Here is a 17,219-nt window from a genome sequence, read left to right as displayed (position 1 = left end):
TTGGCCTGATTTACTCACTCCCTGTTCCCAGAGCTGAGAGCAGGTCCAGGCACTCAATCCATATCTGCAGAAACTAATAACTCTCCCAGCTCCTTTGGGCTGCCCTCCCGGTGTCTGTCCATACAGCATGTGGAATTGGTGGGCAGCAGGGGAGCTGGCAGGGCCTGAGCACTGCTGCATCAAGGACACTGAGGCTCCCTGGCTAGGTCCCCTCCCACCACTGTCAGACCACTCACTCCTAGGCCTTTAACTAAGCACCTCCCCTCCCTGTAATCACGCCCACTGGTGTGTCCTAGTGGGTGTAGTCCTGGCCGCAGGTAAGGCAGCCCAGACCTGGCAGGTCCCTACAAAGGGCAGGAGCCCTTGAGCGGCTGGCCAAGGGACTCCCTGGCCCCCATTGCCTTGAGAGCAGGGCTGAGACGCCTTCTGAGGGGGGCTTGGCGAACCCAGGCATCCATCCTCCCAGCAGGCAGTCCTTGGGGCAGAGACTCGGTCTCATCAGTGGAGGGCCGCGTGGACTGGCTAGCAGAGCACAGCTGTTTGCACCCGAGGACAGCATCTCCTAGGTGAGATTAGATGGGGCGCATGCTCCCACCCATCCCCCACTGTGAATGCGTTTGCCCCTTGATGCACAGAACTTTCCAGAAGTACAGCTGGAATCTGGGAGGGTGGTGGCAAGGGTTAGGGGACAGGATGAGAGAGGTGCTTTCTTCAGCAAATGTCATTCTGTGCCATTAAATGCCCTCTGGGGATGTTTATGAATTCAATCACATGCTTAAATTTAAAATAAATAAAAATAGTTTATTAAGAAATACAGGGGTGCCTTTACTCTTGGGGGTGCTGAGAGGAGGGAGTCAGAGACCCCGAGATGGGGCCCCATCCTAACACTTTTTGTTTGAAGACCGTCTAGAAGAGGAAATAAGGCCCTTCCAGCCCACTTGCCTACTTTTACAAAAGAGTAAACAGAGGCTGGAGATGGAGTGACACAAGGGTCACAAGCAGAGGTACCCGACGCAGGTCTTTCCCCACCTCCATCACTGTAGACCTCGGACAAGAGCTGGGGGTCCCCAAGGGGCGGGCGGTGGGACACGCCTCAGGCGCATATAAATAACCAATAAATATGCATAAATAGGAGGGAGGGGCTGGGAGAGGGAGTCCAGTGTCCAGTGCGGGGAGGGACTCAGCACATCGCTTGGACACGCACAGCCAAGGCGCTCACCGCGTCGACCTGGGCAGCACGCAGGTGCAGCCGACTGGCACACGGATGAACTCTGCGTGGAAGGTGACGGCCCCGGGCTGGGGGGCGCCTGCGCCGTCGGGGACGCACGGGCGGCGCTTCAGCACCAGCAGGCTCTGGAGCAGCTGCACGGAGTTGAGCGCCGGCGTCTCGCGACCAGTGCGCGCGCTGATGCAGCCCCGGCACAGGCACTCCGCGAAGGCCAGCTTCTGCGGATAGCGGTTCTCGTCCGTGTCGATGCTGCGGGCAGAGAAACTGCAGGTGTGAGTCTGCGCTCCGGCACCGGGCACACACACCCTCCCTCCACCGCTGCCCGTGGGGTCCCCGTTTGCCCCCGAGCACCAATGAATCAGGAGCCAAGGAGGGGACTGCGCCAAGGATGTGGGCTAAGGGAAGGGTTTCCTTAGTGCAGGGGCTGGCATAGAGTTGGTGCCCCATAAATGGCCCTGGTTACCCAGGTCTTCCCGCTGCCCTTCCAGAGCACAGAAGCAGGGCAGGGGGCTTTCGGGAGCCTCCCCTCCTGCCCCACCAGGCCCCCTCTGGTCTCCACAGGGGCTCAAACGGGGCACCCAGAGTTTTCCCCAAGGACCCTAGGCTGAGATAAGGGGGATGGCAAGTAGGAGGGAGGCAGAGGAAAGGTGGCCTCAGCCAGCCGGGCCCGGGTTTCCCCGGGCAGTTGGGCTGGGTGGGTGGTGGGGGGGGGGTTCAAGATTATTACCCCATTTTACAGGTGAGAACACTGAGGTTCAGAGAACCTTCAGGAAGCAAGTACCCAGAAAGAGGCAGGGCCACCGCTTACCGGTACCTCCAGGGTGAGATGGAGCGCTGGTGGATCTCCGCTTCTAACACCTGCTCGGGTTGAAGCACTGGGCACTGGGTGTCGGCCAAGGACCTTCCGTGCCGCCTTCTGCGGCTTGCCACCTCCAGGCTGGACACCAGGGTCACAGGTAAAGCCTGCTCCCACTTGGCTCCACGAGGCAGCAGGTGTCGGGGTGGCTGGCCCAGGGGCAGCTCATCAGCTGAGTAACAGTGCGTGGTCTCATGGGTGTTGGGGCCCCTCCAGAGTGGGGCACCGTGGCGGGCCAGGCTGGCAGGTATCCAGAACAGAAGCAGGAGGCCTGGGAGGTACTGGTGGAGCAGATGGCTGCTGTCAGGTGCGCCCAGTCAGGGCCACGTCACTCCCACCCCAGTTTGCCCCTGGAATGATGGGCTCCAGCCCCTCCTCTGACAGATGGGGAGAATGAGGCCCAGAGGGGTCAGCCCCTCTCCCCAAGGCACCCAGTGCACTGGAGATCCTAGCTCCTGGGTTGGGGGCTGGCTCCCCACCTCCCAAAGATTTGGTGGGCTTCCTGGCCCCCATCCCAAATCCTCAGCCCTGGATCAGCAAACCTCCAGCCCTTTAGGGCCAGGTGTGCACTGCCTAGGTGGGAGCCAGGTGCCAGCGCGAGCTCACCATCATAGTGGCTCCAGTGCCTGTGATATGGAGGTGGTGGTGGCAGCAGCAGCAGCGGCAGCTGGGCTTGGAGCAAGCACACCTGGTGGCGGACCTGGTGGCTTCGGTGTGCGGCGCCCTTTATACCTAGGGCCACACCTGGGGAAAATCCTGGTGCTGCACTGCTTCCTCCTGGGGAAGTGCCCAGCCACAGGCTTCCTCTCCTGACTGTCCCCTCCCCAGGAGGTCAGATGCCCACCCCCACTCCATCCCCTCAGCCTGCTGCAGAAATGAACACCAGGGACCTTGCCACAGGGCCACAGAGCAAACACGAAATCAGTAAATACAGGAGCAAGTTGAGAAGGGTACTGGGACTGAAACCTCTTTCACAGAAGATTCTAGAGCATCGGACAAAGCAGGCACAATTTATGGTGCCGTATGCAGGTAGAATAGTAAACCTGAGGTAGGGGTCCCTCTGGGTGGGGGGAGGGGTGCCAGAACTGGGGCTGCACCAGCCTTTATGTGGGTCCCTGAAAGAATATAACATCTGTTGTTTTCAGCCACCCAGTGACGTCCTCTCCGCATAGCTCTGCTCCAGCTTCAGGTGTGAGGGTCTTCATGTTTCCTGGTTCTCCATCTGAGATGCAGGCACTATGGAGGGTGCACGAAGGTCCTGGAAACTGTAAAGTGCCTGTACCATCCACCATCACCGTAAGAAGCTTTATTTAAGGAGGTCCCCCCACCCCCTCAGTGCAGCTGGCTTGGCAGTACCTTTGTCATCCCTAAAAGGAGATAGTTTGGAGCCAGATTCTGCGTGTGTGTGAAAACAAATTTTTAAAAATTCATTGTGGTACATCAGATTTTCCATTCTAACCAGTTTTCAGTGTACAGTTCAGTAACAATTACTTTCACCGTATTGTGCAGCCATCACCACTATTTCCAGAACTTTTTCATCACCTCAAACAGAAGCCCTGTACCCATTAGCAGTGACTCTCGCCCATCATCTTTCATCTACTTTCCATCTCTGTATTTCTAGGTATTTCATGTAAGTGGGGTCAGACAGTATTTGTGAAGTTTTTAATGCTGGGTTTTAGACATCACCTGCAGTGGGCCCACCTGGCATTCCCACCCGAGGCCTGTCTGTCCTGGTCTTCTGAAATCAGTCTAGCATTTCCAGCTGAGTAGCGAGGGGCCCACCTGCCTCCAGTCCTGTCACCCATTGGCAGGTGCCAGAAAGGACAACTTAAGCGTCTCTAAGTGTAAGCCCTCGATCACGGTGAGGGAGGTGGGGGGCTGCAGAAGTGTGGGGACATCACTTAGCAGTTGTGTGACTTCAGGCAAGTGACCTCCCCTTTCTGGGCCTCAGCATCTGCACCTGTAATTGGAGACAAGGCCCCCCCTGCCCCTGCTCATGGGGTGCAGATGAGAAAATGCTTTCTTAGTGGGGGCTGCCTCACGATGGTTTTCTCCACTGCTTCCCAGCACTTCAGAGTACCCAGGGCTGCTCCTCCCCACAGTGCCTCCACCCAGGGGGCCATCCACCCTCTGCTGGCATACCTCCTGCAATGGGGAGCTCACCACCTGTAAGTATTGGCTTCCAAGGGCTGCTGTAACAAAGGACCACAAACGGGGTGGCTGAAAACAACAGGCGTTATATTCTTCCATGGTTCTGGAGGACACTATCCTGAAATCAAGGTGTCACAGGGTGGGTTCCCTCTGGAGGCTCTGAGGCAGCATCCGTTTTCATGCCACTTCTGGCTTCTGGTGGCTGCCACCAATCCTTGGCTTGTAGAAGCATCACTCCAATCTCTGGCCCACATGGCCTCTCCCCCATCTCTCTGTGTCTCTGATCTCTCCCTGCCTTTTTCTTCTCTTCCAAGGTTGCCTGTTAGTGGGTTTAGGGCCCACCCTAATCCAGGGTGATCTCATATTGAGCTCTTCTACGGATGACATCTGCAAAGACCCTTGTTCCAAATAATGTGCACTCACAGGCTCCAGGGTTAGGACATGGACACTTTTTGGGGCCACCTTTCAGCCCCCTTTGGGTTAGCTCCAGCCTCAGGAAAGGCCCTCCTTAGGCTGAGCTCTGCCCCCTGCAGGGGCACCCAGGGGTCTCCTAGAAAAACTCCAGCTCCTCCTTCTCTAGCCCTCCACCCCCACAAAAGCAGTGTCAGTCCCTGAGATGGGGCTGGTCTGTGGTGTCCACGCCTATGTTCGGCATGTGGGTGGTAGAAGCCCAGTCCCTGTCAAGGAATGAGGGGTGGAGGAGCCAGCCTCAGTTTCTCCATTGGTGAAGTGGGGACGATAGCAGCTCACCTCACAGGCCGCACCGAGGGGTGACCCCACACCACCTGCTGGCTCTTGTAAGGGGCAGTCAGTGGGGCCCACCATTTTGAGGACAGTGATGATGACAGTGACTATCATGGCTGTGCCAGCGGTGTCACTTGTCTTTTCTCCAGAGTTCCCAAAGCCATTCCTCCTCCCTCCCACCAATCCCTCCCGTGGCTTACACCTTCCAAGCAGCCCTGGGGCTCTTCTACCAGGACGAGTGGCCCAGGAAGCCCCTTCTGCAATGGCTGAGGGGCCTGCAGCTGGGGCCCGAGGGGGCTGTGTGTGAACCCCAAGGGGGTACCTGGCAAGGCCTGGCCTTGCCCCTACTCTGGCCCCAGACCTTGACAGGACTCCAGTGCCAGGAGCAGGGGTGGCCTTTCTTGGTCCTCAGGTGCGTGCGAACCCTCAGGGCCTTCCTGCGCCCACATTCTGGATCTGTGAGTCAGGAGGTACACACCTGCAGCGCTGAAGGGAAAGGGGAAAACTGAAGGGGAAGAAGGAAGCCAGTAGGGAAGGGAGGGGGCTGACTTGAGGGGGCAGAGGGGCATCCTTTGTGCAGAATTAGAAAGAGGGCTCCCTTGGGGCGCCAGCATGGAGGGGGTGTGTGTGTGTGGGGGGGCGCAAGCTGGAGCTCAGCTCCCTCCCCAACCCCCACTTGCCCCTTGGCTAAGAGCCTCCTACAGTGCGCAACTTGCTCTACTCTGCCCCGCTTTCATGGGAGGAGAGGAAGGGAGGTGGGCGGAGAGGCATGAGAGGAGGAGCGGGATGGGGTGGTGGACGAGGACAGGAGGGGAGGTGGCCCATCAGCTCCCGTCCCCTTCCTGGGTTCCCGTTCTCCCCAGCACTGCTCACTGCCACGCGTCGGTCACAGCACAGGCAGTCTCCCTGGCTGGGCCGTGGCCCCTAGAGGCAGGACTGCGGTAGGAACCACTGGCCCAGTGAATGACGAAGCAAATGAGTTGAAACCGTCTAAACGACGGCATACTGGGCGGGCGGGGGGGAATCAGTGCCGGGGGAAGGAAGTAGAAAGGACACCCCAATGGAAGGTCCTCCCAGGCTCTCGTCACCCCTGGGCCACCCCGCACTGCAGCAGCAGAGGCCACGCGAACCGGCCTGTCACTGTCGCTGGTACGCGGGGTTGTGATGGCCGGTTTGCAGGGGCCGCGGCTGGAGGGGGAGAAACTGCCCGAGGGGACGAATGGGACCGAGGGGACCTGCCGGCCTATGGGGGGATGCCGGGGCCTCGGGCAGGGGAGCCGGAAGGACGCAGGGCGGGGGCTGCGGAAGCGCCTCATTCCCTCATTCTTGAGGGCGGCTGAGGCGAGGCCAGAAGTCCCGGGTTGGGCAAGACTGGAAAGGCGGCCGCGGGAGAAGGCAGGAGGGCGTCCGGATAGGCCCCGCCTCTCTCCAGACCACGCCCACAGAGCACTCTCTGGCCCACCCCGCCCGCCTACCCAGGCCCCGCCCCCCAGGGGCGGAGAGAAAGGAGAGCTGCAGACAGACCAAAACCAAAACACCAAACCCGTTGCTGCGGGGTCGATTCTGACTTATGTAGACAGAAGGGACCAGAAACAAGTGCAGGGACACAGAGACTGGCGGGGCAAAAGGCAGGGGGAGAGGGCCAGAAAGAAAGGCAGGAAGACAGAAAAACAGAAACAGACACACAGAAACAGGGACAGCCGGCGCGTCCTGGGGGGCCCAGCCTTTGGCTCGCAGCCCTGCAGCCCTATTTGGACAGAGAGAGGTGGTCTACAGGAGTGGCTTGCACCAGGCTCTTCCCTCCATCCTGGGATCTGGTTCTGCCTTGGCGCCTCCCTCCCTGGGCAGGCCCATCGACCTGAGTCCCTTACCTGGGAAATGGGTGATCGTACCATCAGCACCCCAGCAAGGTTGAGCAGGAGGGAGGGCGTCTGCGGAGGTCCTTGCCCGGTGGAAAGACCTCTTCCATGAGTTGGGGTGTGCACAGTGGAGGACAGGCCTGACCCTGCGCCTGAGGATGTCTCTTGGGGGGCTTTCCCTTCACCCGGCCTCTCCTGCTGCTTCCACACTAGGCCCTGCCTGAAGGCTGGGTGGTGGGATCAAGATCAGACCCTTCTGGAGCTGTCCAGGTCGGGCCTTCTGCTGGGACACGCATCCTCCCGGACTCATTCCCACCACGACGACCTTCTGTCCCTGACACTGACACCCCGTGCCTGCACTGGGCTTCAAGGGTTTACGCTTGAGCAAAGAAGCTCAGGCTGCACACATGAATCACAGGCAGAGGGGACCACTTGCTGAGGATAGCCTTGGGGCTAGGAGTGGTGACGGTGGCCCAAAGGGTCAGGGTGGGTTTTCAGGGCGGGGGGTGAAGAGGTGACCGGCAGAGTTCCAGGAACAGGACATGGCATGTGCAAAGGCTCTGAGGTGGTAAGAAGGGGGAAGGGACAGCACTGGCAGAGGGGGCACGTGGGTGAGGTTGGTGTAGAGATGTGGAGAGGGTGGGGCTGTGAGGGTCATGAGCTGCTGTAGCTGTTGAGAAATAGGGACTGGAGGCTGGGGCCCCAGGGGAGATGGGAAGCCTCTGGGGAGCAGCCTTCCAGGCAGAAGTGGCCTTGATTCAGTTGTCCCCACAATTTGCATGCTAAACACCCATAAACATCTCAGCCCACCCCATACTCCCTGGAGGACAGTCATGCCCCAAGACTTCCCACCTTAAACCACGGGCCTTCCTTTTCCCAAAGGCCTGGATGGGAATGTTTTTTTCACTAGACCTGCTGGGGTGTGGCCAGCCATTCTGCCAGGACAGATACCTCTGAGTAGAGTTCAAACCTCTGGAGAGGCCCACGGGCACCTGGCCCACCCCAGTGCGTGACAACGATGGCCTCCCAAACACTAACTTAGGGCCATTGTCTCAATCCAGACTTCTAAGGCCAGGACCCAGTTGGCCTCAGTGTGCTGGCCTCCCACTGACCACAGAGGGGAGTGGCTATGTGGTGGATTCACCTTCCACACCCGGTTTCAGGGAGAAGCAGGCACAAACATGGCCGCTTGACACAGCCCGGCCTTGCTGAGTGTGGCCATCGCATACTGAGCTCAGACAGTAGATTGATATCCCTGTTTTGCCCTACAGAATGCTGAGGTCGTGCAGGAGATGCGGCTGAGTCCCCGAGTCCGTAGCCTCCCTAGGTCTCACTCCCCACTGTGTCGTGGCAGCTGTTAGGAGAGTGGTGGGTCTGCTCTGGACCCAGGCTTCACACTGACACATGTCTGGTGAGGATCGGGCCTGGAGCAGGCTTCATGTGGGGAGGCAGGCCTGAGCCCAGGGGACGTCTGAGGCGTGTTCTTGCCAGCCTCCTGTCTCTGTGGCCAGCACTGCTGGCTCTATTCATGTCCACACACTGTGGGGAGCTGACCTAGAGGGTGAAGCTCCTGCCCAGGCAGGTGAGGGGCTGCTGGCTACCCCTAGGGCTAGGCAATGCAGGGAAGCTCCCACACAGGCTGGAGAGCTCAGCTCGGCTGCCTGCACACTCTATCAGGCTCCTGACTGCCAGGTGTCTACCGTGGGGGAACAGGGAGCATTCACCAAGAGGACCAGAACAACTGCTTATCAAAATATTTTATTTAGGAGCTCCTCAAAAAAAGACCCTCCACATTAGACAGATGCCCCAACAATACCCTTGGCCTTACTTTTTTTTGGTGTTTTCTGTATTATTTTTTTTCTTTTTATATCAACTAAAACAATTTTATGCTTAAAATAAAAGACAGGAAATATTTCCCAATCAGACTTTAGTCAAGAATATATATATATTTTTCTGATCCTGGGGACGGGCAAGGAATGGGAGAGGCTGCAGTAGTTCACGAAGTTTCCGGTTTTCTTGCTACACGGTGAGAACGGTGTCATGAGGACATGGGACACACAGCAAGGCTGACGAGGACACGCCTGACTAGCAGAGGGGTGGGGGTGGCGGCAGGTGGCAAAGAAGGTGAGAGAGAGTGAGGGAGCGAGAGCGAGAGTGAAGAGAGAGAGAGAGAAAGAGAAGTGGAAAAAAATGTACCCAGCAGGGTGGACATGGGTGCCTGTCTGACTTATAATTTACATAAAAAATGGTGCTGTGTGTGCCGCCTCAGTGCTGAGCTGTCATCCATCTGTCTGCCTGCAGGACTTCTGCTCTGGGAAGGGACTGGATTCAGTCTCGTGGGGAGGCAGCTGGGATTCAGCATCATCTTCATTCGGTATGTGGCTTCTTTTCCAGCTGAGAAACTTTTTTTTTTCCTTTTTTAATTTTTAAAAAGAATCGCAGCCAAAATAAGACATTCACTGCAAAATCCAAAATGGCTGCACTCATCTATTTATAAAACGCTGTGAGTCTCTGCTCTGGGGGAGACCCGCGGCTACTAGACCTTGCCAGGGATCTTGGCCCGCTTGCGGGCGATGGCATCCTCCACAGCCTTGAGCTGCTTCAGCAGCTCCTCGCGCCGTGACAGCGTGCTGGCCTTCCCAGACTTGGCGCTGGGGGCGGTGCTGGTGGCACTGGCATCTGTGGCCTTGCCAGGCACACTTGTGACTTTGCTGGAGCCCTTGGACTGGGGTGACAGCTGGCGCTTCCTGCAGGGGTGGGGAACACCATCAGGGAAGGCAGGGGCTTCTGTCCACGCAGCAGCTCCATCTTTGACCCCGAGCCTCCCACAAGTGTGGATGAGAGACTTGGCTCAGGGGACCACTGATGTCCCCTCTTTGGTATCCCGGTGGGGAGGGCAGGCATCATCAGGGCAGGTGGAAGGAGCAACACAGAGGCAGGAGCCCCCCTGGGAACTGCTCTTATGGGGGATCAAGGATATCCCCATGGGGGTGGGTACCCTGTTTTGCTCTTTGGTCCCTCCGGCCTGGTGGGGGACCCAGCCTGACACCAGTGCTGCTAAGTGAGAAAAGGAAGCTCTGCCGGGCTGGCCCCCAAACAGCAGCAGTTATGCTTGGTCAATGGCCCGTTCCTCCCCTTCTCTGCGGAGGGAGCTCCCAGGCAGGCCGAGCTCCAGTCCCAAGCAACACTGTGACCGCGGGGTGAGAGTGGCTATGTGGGGGGAAATTCCGTGTGACCCCTCCTTCTTGTTCTCCTTTGGTGATTCCAAAAACATGCCGCTCTGGCCGAGTCCCACCCCTCCACCCTGCCCAGTGAAGCCCAGAGGCCCCACATGGGGGGTGGCGGGGGGAAACTTGCCCCTCCTGCCGTGCACTCATCTTCTCTGACAGGAAGTGCAGGAGGGCACCTGTCTGAGGGCCTGCCCAGGCAGGAAGTGAGGATGGGACTCTACCCCATGGGCCTGGCTGCCTCATGACTTCTGCTCTGAGCATCGGCCTGCCCTTAGCCCCAAAGCAGGGCTGCCAACCCACCCACTCCCACCTGTCCCCTCCCTCCATAGCACACAGCAGCACTCACCTGTCGGGCTGTGTTGCAGGGACTTTGGGATTCTGACCTCTCTGCCGCTCGGGCTTTGGAGAACCGGGCCTCCCTCCTGACTTCCGGTCCCGGGAACCTGCAATGTGGACAAGTGGACAAAGGAGTGGTGTTTCCCACGCACATGTAAGATGACTGCCCGCTCACCCTGGGGCCCCTAGCAAGTGGATGGCAAGGGCCTACCCGGGAGCCAGAGGCTGTGCGATATGCCTTCTTAACCTTTAGAGAGAAGCAGATACGAAGGGCAGAGCCCAGCAAACAGAAAAGGAGCCGTGAGCAGGAAGCACCAGCAAGCATAACCTGGGGGCGCTCCCGTGGCTGAGACACGCTGTGAGCCCCAAGCCCTCACTGCTGACAAGAGGACAGACCCTACCTCCAGCTCTGGGGCCTTTACCACGTGAGTCTTCAGATACGAGGGGCATGGCAGCTGGAAAACAGAACTGAGAGCCCAGTACTGTGGTCCTACTCCACAGTGCCAGGGCATGGCACAGGCAGTGGGAGAGCAAATTCTAGGAGCGCGGGTGGACCTGTGTACCTTTCCTGCTCCTGACAGGCCAGGGACCTGCAGCCAGCCTAGGCCAACCTTCTGAGGGCCTGCCCTGTCCTTCCCCTTTAGGAAGGCATGGTGGTTTGGCAAAATCAGGCCTTCTGCTTTACTCATCAAAGCCCGCCAGGAGGCACTTGCCCTGTCTTTCAATTTGAGCCAGCGGATCATAAAAGGTCACCTCCCTAGAAACACTACAGCCCTGTCGACCTCCCGCCTTCCCTTTCCCGTAAGCACATAGTGGGGCGTGAGAGGCTATGCGACATGAGATACACAACAGATGGCAGAGGCCTACAGCTTACAGGAAGCCAGGTATCAAAGAGATTTGTGAAAAAGGAAAAACTGGTGCTACTCTTCCTGCCAGGGTTATCTGCTTTGGAGAACATGGTTATACAAAAAGTCTCTGGGGGCCTTAGTTTTTTAAGAGAAAATGGGATTCCGAGCCCAGCCAGTCTGGGCACGACAGGTTGACCCTGAGCAGGCCGGGACAGCTCACCTCGGTCTGGGGAGAGGTTGGCCCGCTTGGCTGGAGGAGGACTTTGCCTGTCCTTGTCTGACGGCTCGTAGCGCTTCCTGCTAGTTTTATCGGTGGCCTGAAACAGTGACGGTGGCACGGTGAGGAGCCAGGGCCTGGGCGGAGGTAGGCAGGAGACAGAGTGCAGGGGGGCAGGCCTCACCCTGGGGTGGGCAGGCCCTGTCCTCACCCTCTGCCCCTAGGCTTGCAGGACCACCTCCACAAGCCCCCACCACATGCAAGCAGCAGCCCCGCACCCCTGTGTGGCCTCCGAGTGTGCATTTCATAGACGTCTGCCTTGTGAGCAGAGCTGGGAGGGTAGTGCTGGCTGCGGGGAGGGAGCCTTTGGTGGGACAAGCTCTTGGGGGGACATCCTCGTTTCCTTTATAAATGACCTTCGGATGTGGGGTCAAGGCATCCCAGGCCTTGTGCCCTCACAACCACACTGCAGACTTGGGTGTGGCTCAGAGATGGCAGATGGCAGGCCCGCACCTCGGGGGCCTGGGGACATCCTTGGAGACTGCCCACTCAGAGGTGAATGATGTGAAGATGCCACACCCCACCCCAAGCCCTGCACCTGCCTCAGGCACAATGGGGGATGGGCAGAGGGAAGCAAGTTCTCCAGGACAGGAGCGTCCCCACGGCCCTGGGATGTTTGGACTTCCAGTGACAGCTGTACGTTCAGTCTGTAACCGGCACACCTTGCTCCCTGCATGCTGGATGACTGCCCACTCAGCAGCACAGCCTCCAACACAGGCTCTGCAGGCCCAGATGCCCCGTGGGCCCAGATGCCCTGTAGGCCTGAACATCGGAGAGTGCAGCTGAGGGCCCTTCGGGCTCACCTTATTTAGCAGCGTCAGCTTGATCTCCTTGTGGGCGACAAAGGCAGCCTGCGGGGGCTGCCCCGGCGGTGCCTGCTGAGGGGTTGAGGGCTGCTGTGAAGATCTGCTGCCTGCTGAAGGCTTGGTGGACTTGGGAGGCTGCGTGGACGAGTCCCTTTTCCGCTTCTCCTCTTTAATGCCATCCTCTTTTTTAGATTTTCCTGCTAAGACAGACCCTCAGTCACTGCCTGCAGTGAAGTCTGCTGTGTGCCACTTTCAACAGAGCCCAAGTGCCGTTGAGTCCCCACCTGTCTGCCAACACTGTCCTGCCTGCAGGGTCTGTGGCTCATGAGTTCCTGCCCACAACTGAGCTAGGAAAGGCTTTAAGGAAAGGCTTCTCTGCCAAGGGCAGGCCCCTCCCCTGCCGCTGCAAAAGCCCAGGGCCGGCACGTACCTTTCTCCTTCTTGGTCTGGGCAGGGGTGGGGGAGCGTGAGCTGGCTGAGGAGACCGGGCTGGCCAGGTCTGCATACATGTCCTCTGAGTCCACGCTGTGCACCGAGCTGCTGCTCGACGTGGCGCTGGACACCGAGGAGACGCTGCTCACGCTCAGGGACCTGCATGAAGCACAGAGTGCTGCATGTGCGACCGAAGGGCTGCTGGGGATGGAGGCTGTTCAGGGTCCACCGAACCCTTGGTTCAGTGGGGATGTGGGAGGGCAAAGGTGCCTCTTAGTTCAGTGCAGGACCCAGGTCACCATGGTGAGGATCCTGCTTCCCTAATTAAGGGACACACTGGTTGCTGGGAAGGGAAATATGACTAAACATGACTAAATAGAATTTAATCGGAAGATCCTGGTTAAATATGCAAAACAAGAGACAATGACATTCACCTACAAAAAATTAAACACTAGATTACAGACTTCATTTTAACTCAGAGTATGACTTATTAAAACTTGGGCAACGACACCGGATTTAATATGCCCTTCAGTTTTACCAGTTTTCATTACGGATGGACATGAAACCAGGCTGCAGGAGCGGCTGCTTGGTTTGTCCTGAACTGCACAATCCACGTTCTGGAGCAGCCCTGCGTATCTACTTCAGGCACTGGGACAGGGAGGTTTTTTTTTATTTTTTCCTAAAGGTTATGTCTTTAAACACTCTAGACCTATTACGAAAGACTTGGGCAAATGTATAAACCATCTTGTTACCTGGAAATTAAAATAAATTTTTTTATTCAATTTAAGGATTGATTTTTGACGCTGTCTTATTTTTAAACAACTACTAAATAGTATTTATTCTTTTCTCCAGATTTATTTTTTGTTTTAAAAAATTTAAGGCCTTGCTTTGAGAATTTTCTCCTTTCCACCTGGGAACTCCTAAAAGAGGACTGAATTCCAAGTTGCTACCCCTCCTGGACTCCTTGGGGCTGCTGGCGTCCTGTGCCCCCAAGCCCCACTCTGTCCCCTCCTGGTTGGTTTCCAGGGCTGGCTTCCCCTGCTGAAGCAGGACAGGCCTTTAGCCGGCCCAGCCCAACCATCCTGTACCTGCTGCCCGAGACGGGTCTCAGGGCAGCCCCTCAGCTGCCTCTACCACATTTTGGGGCTCTTATGGGGAGCAGAGGGTACCTGTGCCCTGTCAGGAAGGTGAAGGCCCCCTTCTGACGTCTGAGCACCTCTCCTGCCACGTGTCTCCTTGTTGGGTGTGTGTGGGTTACTCTTCACAGGTAGGACATTGATGGCCGCCTTCAGTGGCAGGGCCAACCTCAGGTGACTTTCAAACTCACAGGCTGCCAGAGGGTGGCACCTGCCTGGTAAGCTTCCCATAAAGACCCTGACTGGGAGGGGCAGGGCCTGGAGGGGACCCCGACAATGGTCTGGATCTGGGAAAAGATCCTGACTGGGAGGGTCGGGGCCCTGAGGGGATCCCAACAATGACCTGGATCTAGAGCTGGAACCGCTGGAACTGCTTCCGCTGCCACTGCCGCTGCCACTGAGCGTCCGCCTGCAACACAAGCAGGGCTGTCAGACACGCCTCACGTCGTCTGTGAAAACGCCAAACCTCAGGCGGACACTTGCACCAGCATGAAGCTAGAGACCAGCCCTTCCACCAGGGGCCCACAGCAGGGATGGCGGGGACTGAGAGCTGGGAGAACCCCGCACCCTGTCACTGCAGCTCACCAATCACCCCACCCCTTCCACAGTGCTTGTGGGGAAACCAAGGCTCTGCGAGATGTGACTGGCACAGCCACATAGGCCAGTGGGCAAAACTTGGTTTAGTCAGGTCTCCTGCTCCCAGCCCAGCTCCTAGCATCTCTCCGATCTGATCATGTGGCCACTGAAGCTGGCGCACTCACCTCCTGGGGGGGGTCCTGGCCTGCCGCTCCTTCCTCCTGGCTTCCCGAGTGTCCCCTGGCTTGGCGGGCTCGGGGGCAGGAGCAGTGGTTTTGGTGGACTGAGGCAGGGTAGGTGGCGGGGCAGGCTTCTTCACCGACTTCTCCCTGTGAGACAGAGGGACTCAGGCACAGCACACAGGCCTGTGAGCTGCTCGGCCTCCAGCACCTCCCCAGGTGCCAGACTGTTTCCTGCAGGTTCAGCACTGCCTGGACTTGCAGGATGCCAATGAGATACCCAGCATCCCCTTTCCACAGGGATGCAAGGAGAGCGGTCTCTGTGGAGGCCTATGCGCCCACTGACAGCTGGCACATTCCCGCTGAACACTGTGCACTAAGAGGTGCTCCTGGATCAGCAGCAGCAGCACCGTGTTAGGGTGCGGACTCTTGTGCCCACCCAGCCCTGCAGAATCAAATGTGGGTGGGCTGAGATCTGTGCCGCAGCCAGCCCTCCGGAGACTCTGATCTCTGCAGTGCGAAAATCATTGGCTCTGCAAGCTTTCTTTGGGGACCCTGTCACCAATGTTGACATTTGCAGGAACCAGAGAAAGTCTCAGGCAAAGTAAGTGGTTTGGCTCAGCATCCTGGCTGGCCTTCAAACTCAGAGCTGAGAGCGAGTGAGCCAGAGATGTGCACTCCATGACTGTTCACGTCGACTCCAGACACACATGCCCATTGGCAGTGCCAACTGGGACACAGGGACAACCCTGTGTCCTGATGGTGGTGGTGGCTTCAGAGGTGCATATACGTGTTAACACTCACTGAACGCTAACTTACACAGACACAGTGTATCACAGAGAAATGACACCGTACGGTGAGTTCTTAAATAGCTGCTTAGGGCTGTCTAGAGTTTTTTGTTATTGACCCTCTTGGGCATGAAACACCTGAAGCGTGGAGCATCCAACACTGGCCACACAGCTGGTGCTTCACTGCTGTCTGTGACATGAGTAACAAATACAAAGACAAAGAAGACCCAGCCCCTGGGGCGGTCCCATGGAAACCATCGTGGTCATACTCCATTCTGTAACACCCCCGAGGGGCTGGAGCTCAGAGGGCGGGTGGCTGGCCGGGTGTGCACAGCCGGGGAGGGGTGGCCCAGCCCGGCTCCCCACCGTGGTCCCTGCCACTGCCCAAGGATCCCATCTGCAGCGTCCAGGACACTGCCTGCCTCTTCGGCTGTGAACATCATATGAGAGTTAGTTAGAGCGAAAGGCCGGCAGCCCTCTGAAGGCCCAGGACTCACCCTGTTTTCCCAGGTGGTGGGGCCAGGTCCCCCTTGGTTCTGATGGAAGATCTGTGAGGGGAAGGCGTTGGAGATGGAGACGGCGATGAGGAGAAGGACCGAGACCTGGGAACAAGCAGAGATGTGCGTGAGGCATGAAGCAGCGGTGCTGAGCATGGCTCCCGCTGGGCTGGCCACACCGAGGATGTGCTCAGGCTCACAGAGACCACACCGCACAGCTTCTGTTTCCCTGAGACCTGCTGTGGTTTCCAGATGGTTCTTTTGGTCCTTTCCTAAAATCACACCCCATGAATAGGAAAGAGATTGCTGAAAGGGACAGTCAGTAACCAAAAGGGACCTCATAGGCTCTGAGAGTTTCAGGGGTGTGTGTCTATGAGTATGGGACTGGAAGGGACCCAAGGGACAATGGCTCTACTCTGAAGTGGGCCCAGAAGCCGTACATGCCTACAGATACCAGTAAGCAGACAGAAAACCTGCTGCTGACCTTGGGGTGCCTGGACAGAGCCAAAGGGAGAAGCCAGTGGACAATGCACTGGGTCAAAGGGGGTATGCAAGAGACCCAGCAGCTGGAAGGGAGGAACCCCTTTTTGGAGGGAATGTCATGAGACTACACCCTGGCCGCCAGCTCAGGCCCTGGAGATCAGAGGAGGTAGCAGACAAGGTGAAGGCTGGCCTGGGACGGGGAGGGACACCTGGGACAGGATGATGGGGAGCTCAATTTCAACACAAGTTTCAGGTGTCAGCAGGTGAACACAGCATGTGCCTTGTGGCACGGCTTCGGCTGGCTTGCCAGGAGAGCCCATGTGAGTGAGCAGCTCTGACAAGTGGAACAGCCCAGTGATTCATGTGGTGACGTGACCCATGAGGCCAGCGCTAATGCTCACGGGCTGACCTGATAGTGCCTCCCAGTCAGGTCTCAACACTTCCAGCTAAACTGAGATAAAAAGAAGATGAAAAGGTTAGCATCATGCAGTTTTATGAGCTGCCACATTAAAAAAAAAAAAACAACTACACAGAAGGAATTCCCTTCACTGATGTTGGGTTGCCCCATGGGAAGAAAGGAAAGAACACTCAAGCTTCTGACTAGAAGCTTCTATGAGACCGTGTGGTAGCGTCCTGGCTCCTCCTGATCCGTGACTCTTCCGCTGGGCACCCAGTCCTCAGAAGGACACAGCCTGCAGCTTCAGACACAACAGCCAAGGAGCCAGTGCCTGGGTAAAGGGTTGAGGAGACGGCCCCTCCCCACAGGGTCCTCACCCTCCTTGTCTTGACTCCA

General features: G+C 57.6%; 2 protein-coding genes and 1 long non-coding RNA gene across 10 annotated transcripts in view; 1 reads left to right on the top strand and 2 right to left on the bottom strand.

Moving 5' to 3' along the window:
* Positions 1–1,129: 1,129 nt before the first annotated feature.
* Positions 1,130–2,808, bottom strand: IL17C (interleukin 17C). The gene is made up of 3 exons (XM_049864683.1): positions 2,691–2,808; positions 2,037–2,365; positions 1,130–1,477 (listed from the first exon to the last, which is right to left on the bottom strand). The coding sequence occupies exons 1-3, from the start codon at positions 2,694–2,696 to the stop codon at positions 1,216–1,218; spliced, it is 597 nt and encodes a 198-aa protein (XP_049720640.1). The 5' UTR covers positions 2,697–2,808; the 3' UTR covers positions 1,130–1,215.
* Positions 2,809–8,585: 5,777 nt separating this feature from the next.
* The window catches only part of ZC3H18 (zinc finger CCCH-type containing 18), a 52,460-nt gene continuing 43,826 nt past the window's right edge, over positions 8,586–17,219 (bottom strand). For 4 of the 8 annotated variants that reach the window (XM_049864018.1, XM_049864017.1, XM_049864024.1 and 1 more), the window contains 9 exons: positions 15,944–16,048; positions 14,665–14,808; positions 14,247–14,312; positions 12,766–12,926; positions 12,333–12,535; positions 11,473–11,569; positions 10,806–10,859; positions 10,415–10,511; positions 8,586–9,585 (listed from right to left, as the gene is read on the bottom strand). In XM_049864018.1, the coding sequence (XP_049719975.1) occupies positions 9,375–9,585; positions 10,415–10,511; positions 10,806–10,859; positions 11,473–11,569; positions 12,333–12,535; positions 12,766–12,926; positions 14,247–14,312; positions 14,665–14,808; positions 15,944–16,048 (1,138 nt within the window). In that variant the 3' untranslated portion in view covers positions 8,586–9,374. The remainder of the gene's footprint in view (positions 9,586–10,414; positions 10,512–10,805; positions 10,860–11,472; positions 11,570–12,332; positions 12,536–12,765; positions 12,927–14,246; positions 14,313–14,664; positions 14,809–15,943; positions 16,049–17,219) is intronic. The other 4 variants (XM_049864023.1, XM_049864025.1, XM_049864020.1 and 1 more) reach the window with 3 other exon arrangements.
* LOC126064763 (uncharacterized) lies at positions 9,136–12,667 on the top strand. The gene is made up of 4 exons (XR_007514630.1): positions 9,136–9,212; positions 10,434–10,558; positions 10,658–10,829; positions 12,527–12,667. It is a non-coding gene; the product is annotated as an uncharacterized LOC126064763 (long non-coding RNA).

This window comes from Elephas maximus, chromosome 21 (assembly GCF_024166365.1).
Source record: "Elephas maximus indicus isolate mEleMax1 chromosome 21, mEleMax1 primary haplotype, whole genome shotgun sequence".
Taxonomy (NCBI): domain Eukaryota; kingdom Metazoa; phylum Chordata; class Mammalia; order Proboscidea; family Elephantidae; genus Elephas; species Elephas maximus.
Note: the sequence above shows the minus strand (reverse complement) of the source record. Positions and strands in the feature narration are given on the sequence as shown.

Bases quoted from the DNA above. Each gene is read 5' to 3' on its own strand.
- IL17C (XM_049864683.1), bottom strand. The intron at 1,478-2,036 runs GTAAGCGGTGGC...CTCTGCCCGCAG, and splicing joins ATCTCACCCTGGAGGTACCG to CATCGACACGGACGAGAACC.